At 42.4% G+C, this 20,323-nt stretch overlaps 1 protein-coding gene across 4 annotated transcripts in view; it reads left to right on the forward strand.

Moving 5' to 3' along the window:
- The window catches only part of LOC131886488 (unconventional myosin-XVIIIa-like), an 85,511-nt gene that overhangs the window by 15,276 nt on the left and 49,912 nt on the right, over positions 1-20,323 (forward strand). Inside the window, exon 1 of one of the 4 annotated variants that reach the window (XR_009373925.1) lies at positions 8,959-10,560. The exons of 2 other annotated variants lie outside the window; for them this stretch is intronic. Coding sequence is in view for 1 of the 2 variants with exons in the window: in XM_059234850.1 (XP_059090833.1) it covers positions 9,157-10,560 (1,404 nt within the window). In the remaining variant the exon portion in view is untranslated. Of the gene's footprint in view, positions 1-8,958; positions 10,561-20,323 lie in introns of those variants that run through there. One more of the 4 variants, XM_059234850.1, reaches the window with a different exon arrangement.

Consider the following 20,323-nt stretch of genomic DNA (forward strand, 5'->3'; position numbering starts at 1 on the left):
GCAAATTGAGCTGAGAGCGTAAGCGATGATGCTGTGATTCGAGACATTTTGGGCTACGATGTTACATAAGAAGCCATCATTGTTGCCTTTACGAGCAATTTGCGCTGCTACGTTGTTGCCTGATATCTAGGTTGTTTTTGGGGGTGCATTGCTCAAGTTCCATGGACTACCTCACAACACCTCATTATTCGCTCTCACGAACGTCTGTCAAGTTCTTTGGACCTAGGTTGTAAACTTGTAATTCACTTGCAATGATCGTCTTCCCTGAAGCAAGACGAGATTTATTTTGCTCAAGGTTTAAATGATCTCGTCCCTCCCCAGGTTTTTTCAAACGTCAAGCCACATTAGAGCAAGTTAGGTCCATCTACCCAGGTGAATGAACCAAAGAACCAACCATGCAACTAGCCGACCTATCGGCCAACCCCTCCTATCCTAAAGAACTGTTTCAATAACAATTGCCCTAGAGCCAGTGGGGGGAAGCGAAAGAGAAGGAAATTGAGATTGCATTTCGCGTGAACACTTTTTAAATCGGCTATTTTCGAGAGAAACTTTTGTAGCCCATTCTATTCATTGATCATCATTTGGCGCCATTGTGGTGAGGGATTTCGAAAATTCCGATCTTCTCAGCAGATTGAGAGTGAACAGAAGTGGAATGATGTAGCAGTGGTGTAGATTGTGCCGAAAGAACCATCTACCATCCAACCAACCCTTCATACGAGGGATCATGACCATTCTGCTAATTCTCGGCGTCAAAAAAACGGAGAAATACATTTGACAGGCCATTCCCCAGCCAGATCGAGTGCTGCCAGCTTGTCGTCTTAACATTCGGTTTTAGCCGGTTTAGGAGCATTGCCTCAGTTGTTAGTGCTTTCAGACCAGGTTACTAGAATCAGGCGAGCTCGCACTTGACCCTGGAATCTGCTTGATTGACCAATCAAAATCGTGGATTATGTCTATTGCCTTTTTCCCACTTATAAGTTCTTGTCCGAATGTCAAATGACCAGGTTCACGCTCTTGCACCGTGTTCACTGGAGTTCAGCTGGCGCGTTTTAGTTGCAAATTTGCCTTTTGTGCTTGTTGGTTCGAATCCCAAGCCTGCCAAATATGTAACACATTTCAAGTTTGTTGTCCACATTTAAAAGAGGCAAAGGGCGCTACCTTCGCCCAACGATGAGGCAATTGATTGAAAGCCAGATTTCCATGTACAGTAAGCGTTTATGTATTTGTTTCTAAGCTAGCACATTCAGTCGTCTAAAGACATATACGGCTACAGTCAAGTTCATAGACGCCTTACGCTGCACGAAATATGTTTTACGTTCTGCACTTCAGAGGGCGCTTTGTGAGTCAGCCTCTGCCAAATAAAGGGCCGATTGGGCCGATTTCTATTGATTGAGTGATAATGCGTTTGTGTTGTTTTTGGCTCATTCTATCAAAATCTTATGCATAAATAGTGACCCGGGTCACATAATGTCCGGAAAAGATATTGTATTCATGGCATGTCACGATTGGTTTATTTAACAATCTACCGTGCCTCTTCCCGTTTTGTTTGAGCAGTCTGACGTTGCAAGGAAGGGCCCTTATTCAAGGACACTAAAGCAAGGAAACGCCACTTTTTGTGATCACCAAACCTTTCCCGCCAAGTTAGGCCTAAACTTTTGCTGCTGAAATTTTTCAATGTCAATTATTGGCTTAAGTATTGGACAAAATATGTGACTAATATAATTTTCGTAACCATTGATTGTATGTTCATTAAACCAACCATGTAAATATACTTAAAATGACTTTTAACATGTCTTAAAGTACAACAACTGAAAAGTACAACAACTGAAAAGTGCTAGTTGGGTTTTCATGATAAAGCAAGAATTTGCTCTAAACACAATCAGTCAATCCTTTTTTGCTTCTAATATCATTTGAAGAAAATGGTGTCAGACACATCTTGACCAATTTTCAAGCAATTTGGTGGACTTGTTATGAAAATGTGGTTCTCACTCTAGGGATAGCCCTCAATCCAAATGTAGACATATTGTAGCTCTGAGCTACATCATGTTCTTTAAACTCATTTTGATGCTTTATATTCATGGAATAATATATCTTAAGAGATATGACACTATTTTGGATGCTTTGTAAAACACAAATTTCTTGGAGTTCAAAGTTCAAATTGAAATCTAGTGTACTGTACTTTGGTATTACTCTGTGCCCCTTAAATAATGCCTACCTTTCATGCAAACTTCCTAATAAGTAGAAGATTAAACTCTACTAAAAGTTAATTCATTCACTTTTCACCAATGCCTGATGTTTTTTGTCAAATGTGTGGATTAAGACAAAATTATCAATTGTCCATCACAAATATTCTAATATGTTAACATTTATGTACATGTACTTTTATAACCTATTTCATACATTTCATTTTATTTTGTCAGTGTAAGTTCCTCATCAATTAGTAAAATGATTCTTGTTGATTTTCTATCTATGCGTGTTTTTGAGCCAGTTTTACGCAATATTTCACTGATTTGAAAGGCAATTTGATTGCTTTTGATTAGTTTGATGTTCATGAGTATTTCATATATTCTTCTGACTTTCAAAATTAATTTAGAAATATTTGACAAATGGACGGAGTTGTATGTCAAGGAGATCATTATTTAATTAAATGAACTTAAATGCACGATGTTGCATGGATAATCTTGTTTTATTAATACTAGAGTGACTGTCTTGATTCAACGCAATGGCCTAAGTTGGCGGTCAGGGGAAAGTCGTGTCGTTTCCTCTCTTTAGAGTCCCTGCCTTATTAAACTTCAATGCCATCCCATCAGACTTCTTGATCAACCGGAGTGTATTGTTTTCTCGTACATGCAGCCCCAATGGCAGCATGTGTGAACTCCTTACCAGAAACATAATTGAGGACCAACACGTGACCCAATCGTCCAATTTTCTCCGAGATTCCAGAACCCCATAGACGGTCAATGTGTCGTCCCCTCTTGATACTAACCTACAGAACCAACCCTCTTCTTCTACAGACTCTTCTTTCTCCTCTCTCTACCGTCGTTCTTGGCTCGTTTACCTGCTTCTTTGGTACCCCGTGTATGGAGTAATGGAGCACAATCATTCTTCACCCAACCGCCTCCTTCTTGCATTGCCATCTCCCTCCTTCTCGTTCGTCTCTTTTCTCACAAAAGACTACTACTACTTCTACTACTACTATACTGCCACCACCACCACCATCTCTGCTTCCAATTTCCAAGTTGGCTGTCGCCAATCTCAGTTGCGAGCTTTGAAGCCCGCAACAGTCGTGGTTTTGGAAGCCAGCCGTTAACATTTTGACGAACGAACACGCCTGACGATTTTTTTCGACTTCGAATCTTCAGCTCGATCCCCGAAACACTTGAGCTTTGCGATCTTTCCAAAGTGCGTGGAGAGGCCACATCAAAGTGTGTCCGATTCAAGTCAACGAAGCGATCGTTTTGGATTCGATGACTTTGAGATCGGCGTGATTTCTCTCTATTTCACAGATCTTTGAGAGATGAAAGTGTGCCTTTTAGTCAGTTGCATCATCAGATTCATCTCGTGAAAGAAAAATTGTGGGAACATTCCACATTCCAAGGTCCGCAACCAGTTTGGGTTCGGTGTGACGTTCACATTGGTTCGAATCTCTCATTAAAGTCAAACCATACCAGTGGTTTTTGGACCTGATATCGTTTGAGTTGGACAAAAATGGCATACTGCTATCGCCTCAAGATGAGAATCCCCCATCCGATGAAGCGAGGCTCAAGTAAAACCCTTCAGATCAAGATTCCAGTGCCATTCAAGTGTCGTCGCTTTTCCGGCGGAAGATTCGGCTATTCCACGTTAGAGCCCGATACCAAATTCCTGGAGAGAGCCTTGCAAATCTTTCGCCACCGAAGTTACAGTGCCTTCTAGATGTGTGATGTTGTGACTATTTCATTACCCACTGCGATTCAATCTGACATTCAGCCATGATCTCAAAGCCATTCTACCATATAAATATGTATCTAGATCAATTTTAACGAGCCAGAGAGGAAATGAAGTGGAATCTGAACCAACCAAAGAAGGTCTCCCTTGTTTTCTGGGTCGAGAAAACTATGGGAATCGTTCTTCAAATTGGTCTACCAGCCAAACTTGAACCCTCATAGTAGGAAATTCCCGGAGTGCCGGAGTGCCAAGAGATACAGAGACACATTGATATGATTTTCAAATAGAAGTGCATTTTTCTCGACCCCGTGTGGCTGGAGCGTCCGTCGTTTTGAATCGAGGAAGCGACAACCGTTTCAAGCAACGCCCAAAAGCAAGAATAGTGTATGCTTGATCTTCTGAAGGTTCCTATTAATGTCACCTCAAATTGAACCTGGGAAATGCTTGAAAATAACAATTCCCACCTGTCATCGTCTGTCATCATGGTTCAAATGTAGCACTCTCAGCCTCTCTGGAGTGGGCCCTACATAACATATGAACCTATCGGCTTTGTCCGTTCCACGTCGCCTTCATTCAGAATCTGTCAACAAAAATTAGAGTACATGTGATCATACTTGAAACAATAAATAACAAGTCCCAAGCCCCAGGCCACGATGAGGGTCTCTGTCTATTCTGAAATGCGATGTTTTATTCGTGTGTATCCATCGTGTCTGTGATTATTTTTGGACACAAACACTCTCACTCACACGAATCCCCTTGGAGCTAGCTAGCCACGTTCAATTCATGAAGGTCGAGCAAGAAGAAGAAGGAGGAGGAGGAGGAGGAGGGGGAAAAGTTTTGGCCACGGCGATCTTCAACTTTCGCCGATATTCACCGCCCTGATCTTGGATTGAATGCGATGATGTTATCGCGTACTTGCTATACGTGCATACGCACTCATTCTTGCATTCCACAGGTGACAACCATATGTTCAATGAATGATGTCCAAAACGTGAAGAACGTGGGATCCAGCCAAGACATGGAAAATTGTTTTCGACTTCCGGATCCATCTTAACTCTGAAGATTCATTGACAGGAAGCAGGTGCTCAAAATAGTACATGCACGTCGCTCGTTGCCCTTTAATCATGAATCATGGCATTAGTTCTAATCATAAGGAATCGTGATCAAGTTGCAGTGATTGAGATGCAGAAATAGAAATGGCTAAAGATACATTTTCTACTTGATTGGTTGGCTATGTTATCTCCACTGATGTTGTGGATAACATACTTGGAATCGAAATTGACCATGTGAAGATACTTGTTAAGCAAGACATCTGCTTAAGCAAAAAGTGTGCCGTGAAGGTAATTGAAATGAGTTGTTTCCCAGACTTGCTTCGCCTTCCATGTTCACTTTTGCCTTTTTTCCTGATTGTATCTAATTCAGACCTGAATATTCTAGTTTATTGGGAAAAATGAATATATCATGCATACAATCTGTTCGGATTACATGAGTGCAATACAGGACAATGACCACCACTAGGCATTATGGGCCCCATTTCATGGCTAAAACGTCTAGTTAAGAAGAAGGCCGATCAAGCAAGGTTGATAGAGTTTGTCGAAATTGTGTTTCATATACATATTGTAGCCAATTTCAACGATGGTTCATTTCCTCAAAATGTTTTCCGTCCAATTGATTTTGACCGGAGTTGATGATTTGAAATGATTTACCTTGAGGTTCTTTCGCCGAATCATTTTCATCTCAAAATCGGTACACTTCAGTTTAAGCTTACTTTAGTCTAGATCGATTCATTTTGTAATAGCGAGCAATGTTTTATGTCATGTAAAATGAATTAGAATAGATTTTGACAGATGCCACGGCAAATATCATTTTATAGATTATCCATCAATTTTGGTGGATGTCCTTTGATTTTAAAACGAAATAAGGTATGTCACAAGGTCAATGTTGTGAACAGAGCCAATATTACTTGAACCGTGGAAATATGTTCGAAAGGAGGTTATCTGTATATGAATTTGATCAAAACTCTACCATCAAATATTACGGATCAACAATATCTGTCATTTTAGATTTAAGTTTTCACTGCAACTAGATTTGAGTGCAATATAAATGGCAACACTTCCCATGTGAATTGCATTTTCAATAGCGGTAAGAAAATCCTCAGTAAATAGGTACATCATCTATCCCATTGGATATATGTCCGTTAAATGTCGTCCTGTTTAATGTTTTCTTTTTTTATTAAAATTTTTAAAAAAATTTATATGTGGATCAGAATACAAGATTCAATGAAAATAAGAAGAGGTTCTTTTAAAAGGGGGTCTAAATTTATACTCTCTCGAAGATGGCTAAATAAGTTAACAATTTGTACTTAGCCTTATTTGTACATTGTCCAAGCGGTTTTTTTTCATGTAACAAAGAATCGGTGAATCAATCCTTCCTTTAGTCGTCAAAAAGGTGAGATTGGCCTAGTTAATGGAAAGATTGTTGATAGATCGTTGACCTTGTAGTATGTACGAATAATCGATACCCTAAAGAGGTTGATTGGGTGCAGCTGAAACTAAACATACTTTGGTATATTACTGAAACACGAATTCAATTTAGCAGTCACATTATTCGTGTACCATGAGGCCAATATCTAGGGATATGCTAATTCACTTCAGCCTAACTTGCTTGAGCTAACTATGTTCATTAGGATCTAATGATTAACCCAGCAAGGTTTGAAATCGTACTAATTCAAACCAGGAAAGCTACGCTAATATAATCTTTGAACCTTCGCAACCTCTCATAAGATTTTAAGGCACAAAAACTCGCGCAACCTCTCTTAAGATTTTAAGGCACAAAAACTCGCGCAACCTCTGATATACTTAATTTGGTGGCCAAAACACAAAAGAGACACACATCCCAATGAAATCATCGTAAAGGCTCAAGTTCGTTCGTCAGATGATCGAAATTCATGCCAAAGAAAGGCGCAAAAATATCTAAATGCCTTCGCTATGGTTCTTGCCCTCTTTGCACGGCAAATGTTATTATCACTTCCTGGCTGACTTGTGATTTCAGCAACAACCCCAGAGCCAACAAGGACCTTCTGGGTGTTCGGTACCCACTTTTGTACGTACATTGAATCCTGAAAATCATTCATGCCTTTTTTCATATTCCAAAGAGAATGTCGTTCTAATGACAAATGACTCTGGATCCAATGAAAAAGAATGGGTTGTATCGCGCCTTTTTGATCACGTCTCCGAGTTCCTTGTTGTCCAAGCCAGGATTATGGCCAGCTAACAACTGCCTCGCACAATCTCGGAGTGGGGCTCAAAAGGCACCATGAACATGCCAGATGGTTTTCGTGTTGATAGATCGATTCATCCGTCATGCAATTCTAATTACTTTACATATAATGCTTAGCGTGATCGAGTGAATCTCTGATGGTCAAAGAGCACACGATTCGACTTGTAATTGCTCCACCAAGGATCGAGACTCGCCAATCCAAATCGATCTCACACCTAGAAAGAGGATTACCAAATGTCGACTTTGGTTTGATGCGAGAAGCTGAGCTGACATTCCTTTCTTACATATATAGCAATGTACTGTATCTGACGTGTTGCTCGCTCACAATGTGGATGATTGATCAAAATTGACATTTGACTTGCAAAACTTGTTCCGAGCACACAATGACACCTCAATTGTCCATTTTGAAGGCATAATAAATGGTTTCATGATTGCCATGAGCGGTTCTGGAAATTGTTATTATTATTTTATTATTCTGAGATTGGGGTGTTGCGCTGCTCAATAATCATAGCCATATTATAGAATAGTATCTTGGGTGGACGTAAACATGTTTTGGTTGGCGTCTGAGGCTCAAAGTTCCGTTTTCATGAAGTCTTGATATTAATGTAAGAGATGGGGATCTTGATCCAGAAACAGAAGGTCCTGACTTACTTAAGATGTTTATCAAGATGAATTGATTGGAATTTTTGAGGTATCTTCGGATCGGTTTCTGGAAATTGGACCATTCTGAGGGCAAGTGATTATCGGGGGCGAAGGTTGGAGTCAATCACTGCCATTGGATGAAAATTGTTTTAAACGTAAATGCCCAGAATCAACTGGGATGGGAGGATGGCCATGGATATTTACCCCTAGAATTTGACCAGGATATCTTAAAGTGGCTGGATATTTCGTCACAGAATTCCGATCAAGGAGGGAAAGTGTAATAGTTTGGTCAGAAGATGATTGTTGGGCCGGACCCCTTTTCACCCTCAAGGTCCTCAAGAAACGGGCACTTTAAGATCTGGCAACCCTCGTGCCGAATTTTCCTGACTAATATGGCAAATCTGAAATGTGTCGGGCGTCGTAATTGCCCGAGTGAAGTGAATGGATCTGGCCAAGTCCCCTTCAATCCAATCAATGGGTTGAAACCACGAGACAACATAGTCTAAAAGAGGCGTCTTCTCTCATGTAATAATCCAACCCTCTCCCTCTGTACGTATTTGATGGCCAATACCTAGCACCAGAGTAGTTCATAGGAATAATTTGAAAGAGAAAATGAAGTGTAGATTGCCACGCCGTTGGTTCCTGGATGGCATTAATTGCTTGGGAAACTTCCAACTTATTCCACTTGTCAAAGATATGGAGACAATGGTGTTCGGCCCCATGGCGGTTTTGCTGATACACATTCACATTTTCCACTCGCATGTTCATTGAATCCCTCAATAACACATGTTGCCACTCTCGTCGTAGCGAGTGTTGTCAATGGCGGAGCCCGGAGGCTACCATTGGTAGGGTAGTAGTCCTGGACACCTTCTCGAGTGAATCATGTGGACCGTTTATGAAATGACCTGGACTTGAAGGACTGTCTTACGTGAGCATTGGGCACTCCAAGCAAGACAGTGGGGACAGTTCTGCTTTTGCCTGCAGTTGCCTTCATCTTCTTGAGTGTGTTCAATTCGGGCCCACGTGAAGGGATCCTCGCGCTTTGCGCTCGAGTTTGGCGCCGTAGACGGCAGATGGGTGAAGAACGCGAGGAAGAAGACGTGCTCGCTCAACACTTGGATTCAGTCAGTGCTTTGACTTGTGTCCATGAAGTGCATAGGGAATGATGTGACATTGGCATCCTCTGTGGTCTGAAGAAGAAATCGAGGATGACAATCGAGCATTGATAATTTTTAACAAAGAAAGGTGTGTGATTTAGTGAACTTGTAAATAGTTGATTGGAAGTGGTGTGCGTCGCTCGTATTGGACATGCCAGTCCTTCTTGGTGCTTTCGAAACCTCCCTGAGGGGAGGCGACTCTCCGCACGTTGATCGGAAATCCCTTCATAAAGGATGTTGTGGCACTCTTCACGGACATGGAGTCGCCAAAGAAAAAGCCCAGATGAAGACCCCAGCTGGTCGATCATGTTCCCTGGAACATAATGAGTCCAGCAGTAGTGGCGATGAGTCGTTCATCACCAACGTGCCAGATATTCTCAGTTCCTCGGTGGGAAAGCGGATTGTCAATGGCAGGTCTCATTCTTCCGATTGTGCTCCCCAGTCTCCAACTCTGGGCCCGAGGGGCAGTCATGGATCAGGTGCTAACAATGTCTCAAAACGGTCCAATTCTGCCTCCGTGGCTCAACGATTGTTCACCTCGCCCACCTTGGCCACGACAGCTAAGGTGAGGGCCGAGAGAACCGCTTCGGATAGTCGGAAGATGACCATAGAAATGAAACGGATGCAAAACCTTCACGCGTACAACGCCAGAAACACGAACAGTATGCACAATTTGAGCCATGAAAGACGTGGACGATTGATGACGGCTGGTCGGCATGATGACGTTGACCACGACTCGGGTCACTTTAGCTCCGATAATGAAAGTCATCTTCAACCCAAGCGCCCTTCAATTAGGTCCAACTCGACCCAAATTGTGGACATAGTGCAAGAATGTGATGTTTCGTCTCAAGACCGGAAACAACATCTAATTCATGGTGCCTCGGACGATGAATTTTTAGGGTCTCCATCGGAAATTCGACATCGTCAAAGGATGGAGAGACGTGACTATTTGACGAGGGTCGGATCCAACGGCTCTGGATCAGATGTGAATAACAAACCGCAGAGGCGCAGAAAAGAGTCCCCGTCTCCAGTTCCCAAAGTGAGATGGGGAGACCGTGGTAGGAGATCCTCTGATGAGTCATCAGAGGTGTCTTCCAGCAATTCGCCACCCATTACCCCGACTCCAAGATCTGGAAGTGGAGCTACAAGGGCCTTATCAGCGACTATTAGCAAGAAGGCCAATACTAGCGGAGCAGGATACGCGTTTGGATCCAGCACTAGTAGATTCTCTAGTGAAGATAGACTCGGGAGCTTGGGACGCCGAGCGAAACTCTATACGAAAAGTCATAGCGATGGAATGTCACCAGGTCACCCTGGCCATCACCATTATCATTATCAAGATGCTCATCATCTGAACCGAACGGCAAGCGAGTCACGTGCCATCGACAAGAAAGGTGCCAAATCACGGGAAAAGAAGAAGACCGATATTACGAAGGCATGGATGCAATTCAAAGATGATGTCGAGTCGGCTCTGCAGAGAAAGCCCAACCAATCGGGCTTCTACAAGAACCTCTCTGACATGATGCACACCAAGATGGAGATGCTTAACGACGAGGTAGGGTTTCTTGAAGTTTTTTCCCCTCCCTTGGAACATAAGGTTTACTACCGACTTCAACTTCTTGGTCTCTAAAATCTTTAGCAGACAGGTGTCATGGCAAAGCCGAGAAAAGAATGGAAGTGATGAATGTCTGGAAGTTGTAGTAATCAGTTCTGGCAGGGCGAGTCCTCCCTTTCAGACTCTTGGTCAAGGGCCAAAGGTGTTAAGTGAACAAAATTGTCGGGGCTTTTTTATGTGAACCGTAATGGACCCGGTGCTCAGAACCTGAGCACCTAACTCCAGCACTTCCTCAAGATATCAACATCCCACAATCGCAAATCCGAGGCCAACTTTAAGCCACCCTGAAATCATCAGAAAAGCGAATGCTTAGATTGGAATGCCTATCCTAAATTATGCAAGTAGGCAAATTTTAGATCTTAGTCAAATCCTACTCTTGAAGCATGACATCCTCTCCAGTATCCTCAAAAAAAAAACCGCCACCCCATTTGAGTTTGGTCTACTTCCATTCTGATATTTGAGCATCCACTTCAATTCAGTCAGCTGTTCGAAATGGCGTGTTTGATTGGCATGGCCCCACTTACTTTGGAGAATGAGTGACTGATTGCTTGAACGAGTATGTCAGTCAGGGACTGCACCCAGAAGAGGGGATGGATATGTTTCATGTAAGCCATCAGGTTATTCATGAAATGTCAATCTCACCTTCCAGTCCCATCAAATCATCCGCATGTGCATTTCTTTGCATATTCAACATTGAGTCGAGATGATATCTGAAGCATGGCGAATTCCAAGTTGGGTTAATCTCCGGGAAAGGGTTGCTTGTTGGTTATTGTAGATCCTGCTTGGCAAAAAAGCCTGTTACAAAGCTCCCATTTTTTCCGAGTCATACCAGCGAATGAGGGGAGCATTTGGATCGAAATTTGATCAAGGAAGGACTGTCATTTTTGTAAAGCTCCAACTTACTGAACTTCCTGTGGAGCTTTGAATTAGACCAAAACCGAGTACATACTTGTAATAGAAGCTCGCGGTCGACAAATAAGTGCCCTTTTATGGTTCAATCCAGTTCAACCACTGACAATTGGGAGTTCTTTCAAGTGGATGAGCCTTTTGTTATCTCTAGTTACAACGTATTAATGAGCTTCGCCTACGTACCGGTTCACTGCCTTTGTCGTCGTCGTCGTATTTGCTCCTCGTTTCAATGGGTTTTCGAATCGTCTTCTAAACCCGCAAATGCATTTCGAATGGAGGGATGTTGCCAATTTTCGCTCGGTGTGAATAGTGGTGAAGGTCCCAAGTTCGTCTTAAGAGTACTGCTGAGGCAACATACTTGTATGCACCTACGAGTACGTCTGTTCTGTTCCTAGGAGTCAGTTGTCATCTCGTTCATGAGGCTCTTTGAAAGATGAGAAACATGATTATCTAACGTGGGCGTCTTCCAGAATTTCAAGTTCAATGGCAAATGAAAAAATGGCTGTTGATGATGGGTTGCTGAAACCGCAGAATATGGAGTATTATGGAGTGAAGAGGCACTTATCAGGACGCGGAGACACCATTTAAGGTAGCTGAGCCCGAACTAATACGTCAGTTTATTTCACATATTTATCAACGTTCGTTTTACCTGTTTACCTTTTAGCCCTTTTACTCCCATCTGTATCACAAAGGTTTTCAAAATGACATTCAATGTGGCTTGATAGACAATTTAGATCAGCATCTTGAGCGTCATTAGGTAGTAAATCAAGAGGCTTTTTTGTCACAGGCAGTACGATTTATGTGATCAAAACGAATGTGAATGGTGCTTTTTTTTTCTTCTCAGTTCTAATGCCTTCACTTATCCAAAGCCGATCAAAACCACTTCCAATAGTTATGGTCCCGCATTGGTATGAAGCGTCTTCGCGCCCAAAATTCAAAGTAAATGATTGAAGATGATCTGCAATCTGAAGATGTTGCTGTTATGCTTCTGTCATAACAATGGATGACTGTGTTTTGGAAGGCGTTTTTTGGCACCACTCTGACGTAACACTTGGAAACCCACTCAACCTTGCCTTGGTGGCAAAACCAAATTGGGCTAATTAATACCCAAGGAGGCCTGTCTTTCACCAACACCGGCATTCCTTATATAGCGCTTTCAATCTGCAATGCTCATTCACTGACATTTGAAGAAGGCTTGCTGGCAATTTATTTTGAAGAAGTGACATTATTGAAGAGCATGTGCAAAAAAGCATGAAAATGGGTGGGACAAGGCGTGTGCAACGTGATGCAAGCAGTTGACGCCCTCGTCTTTCTACCAATGCCTCTTTGTGGTGGCAGTGGCAGAAATACTCGGTTGGACTAACGATTCCATTGCGATATTGAAGTAGCAAATTATTTCGCTATTGATCGAGGTTTCAATTTTGAGCCACAAATTATCGGGTTGTAAGAAGATGGTGATGCTGAGATTGCTTTATTGGCCATAAATCTAGGCCTTCTTGGCATGAGATAGTTTTTTTTGCTCTTTAATAATGGCATGAGAGCAGATGATTATTTTTCAGTGCATCTTTGCCAGGTGTGCCAATCAACAGATTGATATTGACATTGCCAAACCTTGTATAGTTCGATACATTCAGAACCGTAAACCTTAGCAATACCAGATGGCGAATTAATTGGGCATTATCAGCGCTTGTTTGCTCCACGTGGGCTTTTTGCATGTCACTGAATGAAAGTAGTATTCAAAATTTGCACTTGATTATATCGCCCTTTTGTTGATGGCTGCAATATTTGCCACTTGCATCAACCAACCTACCACCAAAGTGGGTGTGAAATGGGACAACCTTTCTCTTCAGTCCAAGTTGTCCATTCCGTGACGAATCCTTAGAGGGTTTGATTATTACATCATTTACACACCCTCGGGGCATTCTCCATACCCAAAAATGGGTTTTGGGATTCAATGAATGCAGACGCTTTTGAGCTTATTTAACTTGGCACCCTTGATTGAGTAGGAAGTGTTGTTAATGACTGAAATCCGCTTGTGCTTTTGACTCAAATGGCGTTTTTGACAGGCGTTTTATGACTTCATTATGAGCGGCTCAAGCCTTGGCAACAGTTGTTGCATTTTTTTGTTCATGCAAATCCTCGACGAATCTCAAGTTGAGAGCCAGAAAATGACACCATTTATGTGGGAGAGGTAATAAGTCAGTGGTTGATGTTATTTTCCTCTCTCCTTGAAGTTCGGAAGGGTTGTTAATAATGCGATTTGGTTCTCTCGTGATTTGCCAGTCCTTGGTGGAAATTGTCACTTGGAGGGGTTAAGATTTCATGAATGGCAAGAGGTATTCGTTAGGAGCCTTGAACTGGCTCACAAAAGGACCTATTGAGCTTCAGGTGAGCCTAATTATACCCTGGCGAGGGTCATAATTAACTCTTTCAACTTTGATTCTTGGGGCGAAGTCGACTTTCCACTTGATTGTTGGAACAGAGTGCCAAATCTAAGTAACTGCGCAAATTTGGCAGCTCAACGGGTTTCGCCCGAGTCAGAACTGCGGAATAGCTCAAGTCACAGTACAGTCCGTGTCAGTGACACTAAATCATACCGAAACTACTTCGACTTCCAGACTCCCTATCTCGTCCTCTGCTCTCTGTAGCCTCAAGCAAACAATCCCAGCCATCAAGAACACACATACTTGCATGGGGTGGAATTCATTCCAAGCCATGATACATAGACCATATGTGACCGAGTGTTCCAAAATAAACATCCCTCTTCGCGTTTTGCTCTTCTTGTTTTCAATGGGAGCGAACACTAGATCCGTTCAACATGAAGGTGGCAGGTTCCGTAACAGATTTCGTTGCTATAGAACTTATCGACATTTGCTTGACTTTGATCGAGAGAGATGCAGGAAGATAAGATGTGGATCAGAGGAAATACCGCTCCTCTTCGGATGCAACGATCTAAGACAAATCAAATTGGAATGCAGTTCGACCCAAGACCGTTTTGTCCCTTCTAGCTTGTCCTGGACGGGGATGAGACTTGACGAATGGATTCTTCGAAGGAAAGTGGAATTGTGAACGAGTGTTTTTGTTTCCTTTATGAGGTCTGTCTCCAATTTACGAAGTTCAAAATTCCCAACACGATCCTCTCTGTACACTGATAATATGCCTTTTGACGGCACAACTCTTTCCTTCAATGAAAAGACTCGTAAAATTAACAGAGAACAATGGTCCGGGTCAAAAAAACATTCAGATTATTCCTAGACTCGGGTTGTAAATCCCCCCAAAAGCTTCAACCTTGGCCGGAATAGGGAAGTAAAAAGTGATACCTTCAACATAAAGACATTTTTCGATTTCAGGTAAGCCAATTCTAGTGAGATGATATCGGGGCACACTGTCGACTTAATGAACCTCGGGTTTTGCTCATCACCTTTCAACATGCAATCCTACTGTTCAAGCGAGATCGGGGTGGCCAGTGAGTCTCCTTACTACGACATCATAAGGAAGATAGTATCCATTTTTTGACGCTGTTGTCTACGCTTGATGATACTGGGCTAATTCGTCCGCCTCCTCCTCTCAATTGGGATGCAATTCTGCGTTAAAAACACTTTTCTCTCTCACACTCGCGTCCTACTTCAAATTATGCCCAAGGTGTATACGACGGTGATGATGATGATGATGATGATGATGGTGTCGATTGAGCGTGGACTATCCTCCACATCACAAGCACCATTCTTTATGCACAAAAATATAGTTGAAAGATACCGGAAGAGGTCTAATGTGACGAGCCTTCTACTTAGTCCAGAGCTCTGCATCAAGCACACAGAGTCGTTCTCGGACGATCTCTTTGGGCTCACATGAGGGCCCTGTGCACGATCTCGATTTTTAAGCGCTCCTCAAAACTCAAAAGACACAAGACAAGAGCTGAAAGGAAGGAGGCTAGGATGGTTAGAGGAGACTTGCAATTTTCCAGGTGCATTCATTTTATGCCCTGATCTGAACTTGGTCAAGTCTCAAGAGTGCACTTTCGTCGGACGTTTGTGGGCGAAATCTCTGATATGCTTTGGTTTTATTGGCATGTAAACTCCATGCAGGAAACATTGGCTGTTTTATACCCATCTTTAGAAGTGAGACTGGACATGCTGAGTAGCACCATCGTTTTTTAAGTAAGGAGGTGGTTTCTTGGAAGCCCTTGTGATTGCCATGAAAGGTGATTTGCCACGACAGGGTGGTTATAAAATGCTGGCTCTTTTTCCACGCCGCAAGATTAAGTGCTGAATGCGTGAAAAGTCAAAAGCACTCTGAAGTGCGCATGAATTTCCACTAGAGATCACGTGACAGATGGTGCAAGGACTTCGCCTTGAAGAACCCCAATATTTGCGATTCAATGGACCTCCTGGGTGAAAGAACGATCCTCGACGAGTTCAACAGTTACTAATTGTTGGGGTAGACTCGAAAAATGTGCACTTTCACCATCTTGAGCACCACAACCATTTACCCAGGCTAAATCTGGATCGAGGATGGGGAGAAAGGAGTTCATGCTTGGGGTATGTACATTCGTGTCGGTAAAGGATGATGATGATGATGATTCATGAACGAGATTGTTTGATGTGAACCCAAATAGGGCCGAATGTCATAATTGAGCTCACGATTCAAGATTTCTTGGCATGGCCATCCTATACCATCCCTCGTTCTCTTGGCATTCTTTTGGGTGGTGAATACATATTCACTCTCTTGTATTCTCAGACCAGCCCTCTTCACTTGTTTCGTTGAATGTTTATCATGTGAACTATGCAAAGGTTATGGGAAAAAGCGATTCTCCATAAGTCTGATTCCAAGAATAGGATCCCAGGACAACCAAATTTCATGGCCAACTCAAGTATTTCTGTGTTGATGCTTCCAAAGCTCCTGGCGAAGAAAAACTCTATTTCTAAAATTTCTCGAGATTGCTCTACAGCAATTTTTTTGTTTGATGAACAATTACCCAAGCCATGCTAAAAGGTGGATGCTAATAAATCTTGATAAAATAAAATCATGGGCCAATGTAAACTTGTCGAATACGCTTACATCTAATCTCTCAGTCTCAAGACTAGAATGGGGTGAGACCGGGTGATTACGGATGTCGAAACTTGCCTGCTTTTAATGAGCCCTAATGCCAAAGAGACCATCATCAAGGCCTGAATTGGAAATGTGGTCTTATCTGAATTCAGGCGGCATTTCATCGCCACCTTAAACGGTCTTTCAGAGAAATATTGCCCAAGTCGCTCCATTTTCCCCTCGTTCTCTTGGAAAGCAAACTGACAAATTGGTCAAGAAAATGCGGGCCGAATGACTCCAAGATTTATGAGTCAAATGAACTCACTGTTTGGACTGAGGTGGAGAAATTTTGTACTGTCGTTTGTCTTTTGTCAAGTAGAAATCAATCTTAGGGCAGGTCGTTGGCATTCTTGTTAGTGTAGATGAGGTTTCTTTTGACGTTAAAACACAAAGAAGACTGAGTGTCCTATCATTTGGCGTGTGCAATTCAGGGTGGCCATTCATTACTTGACAAATTGTTTTATTTGTCGCGTCGGACAGCCGAAATTGTCTCTCAATTGTTGAAACCAGTTTTCTAAAACGATTTTCCCAACCAAAACGATCTATCTTTGAACCTGTGCCTCGACCATTTTGAATGCGGATTCTCCCAAAATGTCGTGTGAAAGAATGTTCCCAATTTTGTCCAAGCTGATTTCACTTTTGTTGGTAAGATGATTTTTCCTCACCCCACACTAAGTTCCAAGAGGTTGTTATCGATTGAACACTTGGAAAGAACGAAGGCAGATCGATGGCAAAACGAAGAATACGACTTCATGGTGGCTTCTGGCTTCTGGTAACGATGATGATCGTGATCATAAGAGAAGTTAATGATCAACATTCGGAAGGATTCGAAGCGAGTGGTGGTGTAGATTTGCATTGGTTTACGGTACTTAAGCATGGTATTCAGTAGCTCCCCTTCTGTTCATTCATCGTCAACGGCACCTCTGTCTGCCGGTAGAGAAAACTTAAAACCTTTGAGCCTTCTTGATATTGATAGCGTAGCATTATTATTTTCCAATATACCCAAGCCTCATTGATCATCGTTGGGGTTTTAGATTCAGAACTGATCCGAAACGGTTTGTGGATGACTTTTAAACAGAATGTAGATTACACGCTAGAATGCGATTTTGGCAAATGGATCTTGGAACACAAAGTTCAAAGGGGATGGAATACAAGTCGGCATGTACAATACATACTACATACCTCTCTTTCATGACATGGCAGATAATAACAAATCTTATTGGACATGGCTGAGTGCAAATACACTTCGGTATTCTTCTCGTTCAAGCATTAATCCAATGCTTGGGGGATGGCACCGCTTCATGTTGTTCGTGAGCACATGCCCAAACCTGAACAAATCCAATCTTCCTTGGTGGCAAAGAGAACCACGTCTGTCGTTGGTTGAGCACTCGATTGAGCACTTGTGATAACACCATCACTGACGACTTTGATCTGAATGGCAATGATCTCTTAAATGAGTGTGCACGGACTGGTATGGGCACTTGACTTGATCCTCATGGAGATATCTAATGAAAGAATTCTAAATTCATAGCCAGCCTGATTCAATTTTATAATGAGGCCAGTTACAATCGGATCATCAAACAACAACAAAGCAACAGTTCCCAAACCACTGAAACCAGATGAGACGTCGTCTAATCTTATCCCAGATTTCTTGGTCGGAGGTGAGGGCAGGCTCCAAATATAGAGACAAAGAGTCATCAGGCTATCGTCCAATAGCTGCTGTTCTTCAAGAAGACCTGGTCGTGAATGCTGGTTGCCTTGCACACTGACACAAGATCAAATCCAAGTCGTTATGTACCTCTCCTTCAAATAGTCCTCTAAATTGAACTGTTCTCTCTCGCTCCCCCCACTTACGTAAAGTAGACGCGAATCGCTTGACCAAAGAAGTTTCAGATTCCAAGCAATATGGAAAATGGTTTCAAGCCTAATATGGAGCGCTAGATGATCTTGTTAACCACAAATGAAGGGTGGCAACGGCTAAAAGCCCACCAAGAAAATGTGTTTCAAAGCCTCCATCCCTCCTTCTCCTCCCAAATGTCTGGAGGATTCCCACATGCAAAAAGCCCCCTCTTCCCCATGCAGCCCCTTTTTGTCGCCCTGATCTGGATCTTTTAACCTATTTTGACCAAAAGGTAATCGGATCTTGGCTCTTGATTGGGCAAAAAACAGACCAAGAGATTCAAGAATCCTTTGTGAACGAAACATCCGTTTGACCCACGGAATGAGTGGATCCACCTTTCAAGTGGGGAAAGTTTCAGTTTTACGAGTGTACGTAACCAGATTCATTGACAAAACACGAAACCAGGTGCACCCAAAACGAGCTTCAATGCTCGAGGAAGAGGGAGAATGACAATGTTTTTCCTCTATTCAAATGCGAAGTCGACCACCGACGGTGAAAATAATCGGGAGAGTTGCTCTTCGTATTCATGGCAGGTATACTTGCAAGACCCACCGTGGGGTTTGAATCCAGATTATTATTCCACGTATTGAGGGTAATTCATCCCATCTGGAGTTGAAGGAAGATCCTCTTCTTAAAGTTGGGAAACGGCAACTCCTCGAGGTACTTTTTTGCCATCGCGTGACTCCTTGAATTTAAGTGTGAGTGAGGGGTTTGACCTCTGTCGGTCACCTGTGCGTCTATCACAAAGAGCTGATGTGGCTCAATTGGCTGGCGGGTTATATATAGTTGGTCTTGAGTGGAGTTCTCCACCCTTGGAAAATGGACCTCATCTGCCCAATTTGCCATCGTTTTATTATGCTGCACCGGGTTTAACCAGATATTTATTTGCCTGATATACCTTGGCACACACTGAAGACTGGTTTTGCGTTGAAAATCGTTTGCATTTCGAGAAATTTATCTGATTTCCGGGTCTATTATTTCTCAAGCTTTTATTGTTATAATATTGTGTTCTACCTGGTATCAAATAACTCGTTTTTGGCCACCCATAAGCCCAAGCCAAATCGTAGGTCTTATTTGATGTACAAAAGCCAAAATGGCTACTGATCTCGGTCACTACTACTGCATTCAGCAAGTTGTTTGCTTAAAAGAAGGTGTTTCTTTCCAAGGACAAATTTAGAAAAACGAAACATTTGGAATGCATGATCTCCCTAAAAAACTAGAAAGTTAGATTTTGATTCAAAATATTGTTTGCCTTGTTGAGAACTTATAACTGGTATATTGAAGCAAAACAAACCTTCGACATTTCCACCAAGTTTCATGAAGTATAACCACGTGTTACTTATAGCCCCTTACCCTGCACGAAGTATGTTTTACGTTCTGCACTTCAGAGGGCGCTTTGTCACTCAGCCTCTACCACATCAAGGGCCGATTGGGCCAACTCCTTTTTATTTAATCATTATGCGTTTGTGTTGTTTTTGGCTAATTCTATTAAAATNCAGAATTGGGTTGGAAGAGAGTCTAGTTTGAAAGGTGGACACCATGATTAAGTGGGTATTGTCGAGCGAGTGACAACGGTCCCATTACTAGCGCTATTTTTTGTCCCGTCCGAATACGGACTAATGGAATGAATTTTATCCAAGACAGCTTTGGGCTTAATCTGGCCAGTAGCTGCATTTTAATATTCACTCGAAAACGGCAAGGGAATTCTTAACACCTGGAATAGGAAAAGCAAATCGTCCATGTGGGCCAAGTCTATCTAAATGGTTAAGCAAATTGACACATTAGTGATTCTGAAAGATGCCCCGA

The sequence above is a fragment of the Tigriopus californicus genome, chromosome 9, assembly GCF_007210705.1.
Source record: "Tigriopus californicus strain San Diego chromosome 9, Tcal_SD_v2.1, whole genome shotgun sequence".
NCBI classification, from domain to species: domain Eukaryota; kingdom Metazoa; phylum Arthropoda; class Copepoda; order Harpacticoida; family Harpacticidae; genus Tigriopus; species Tigriopus californicus.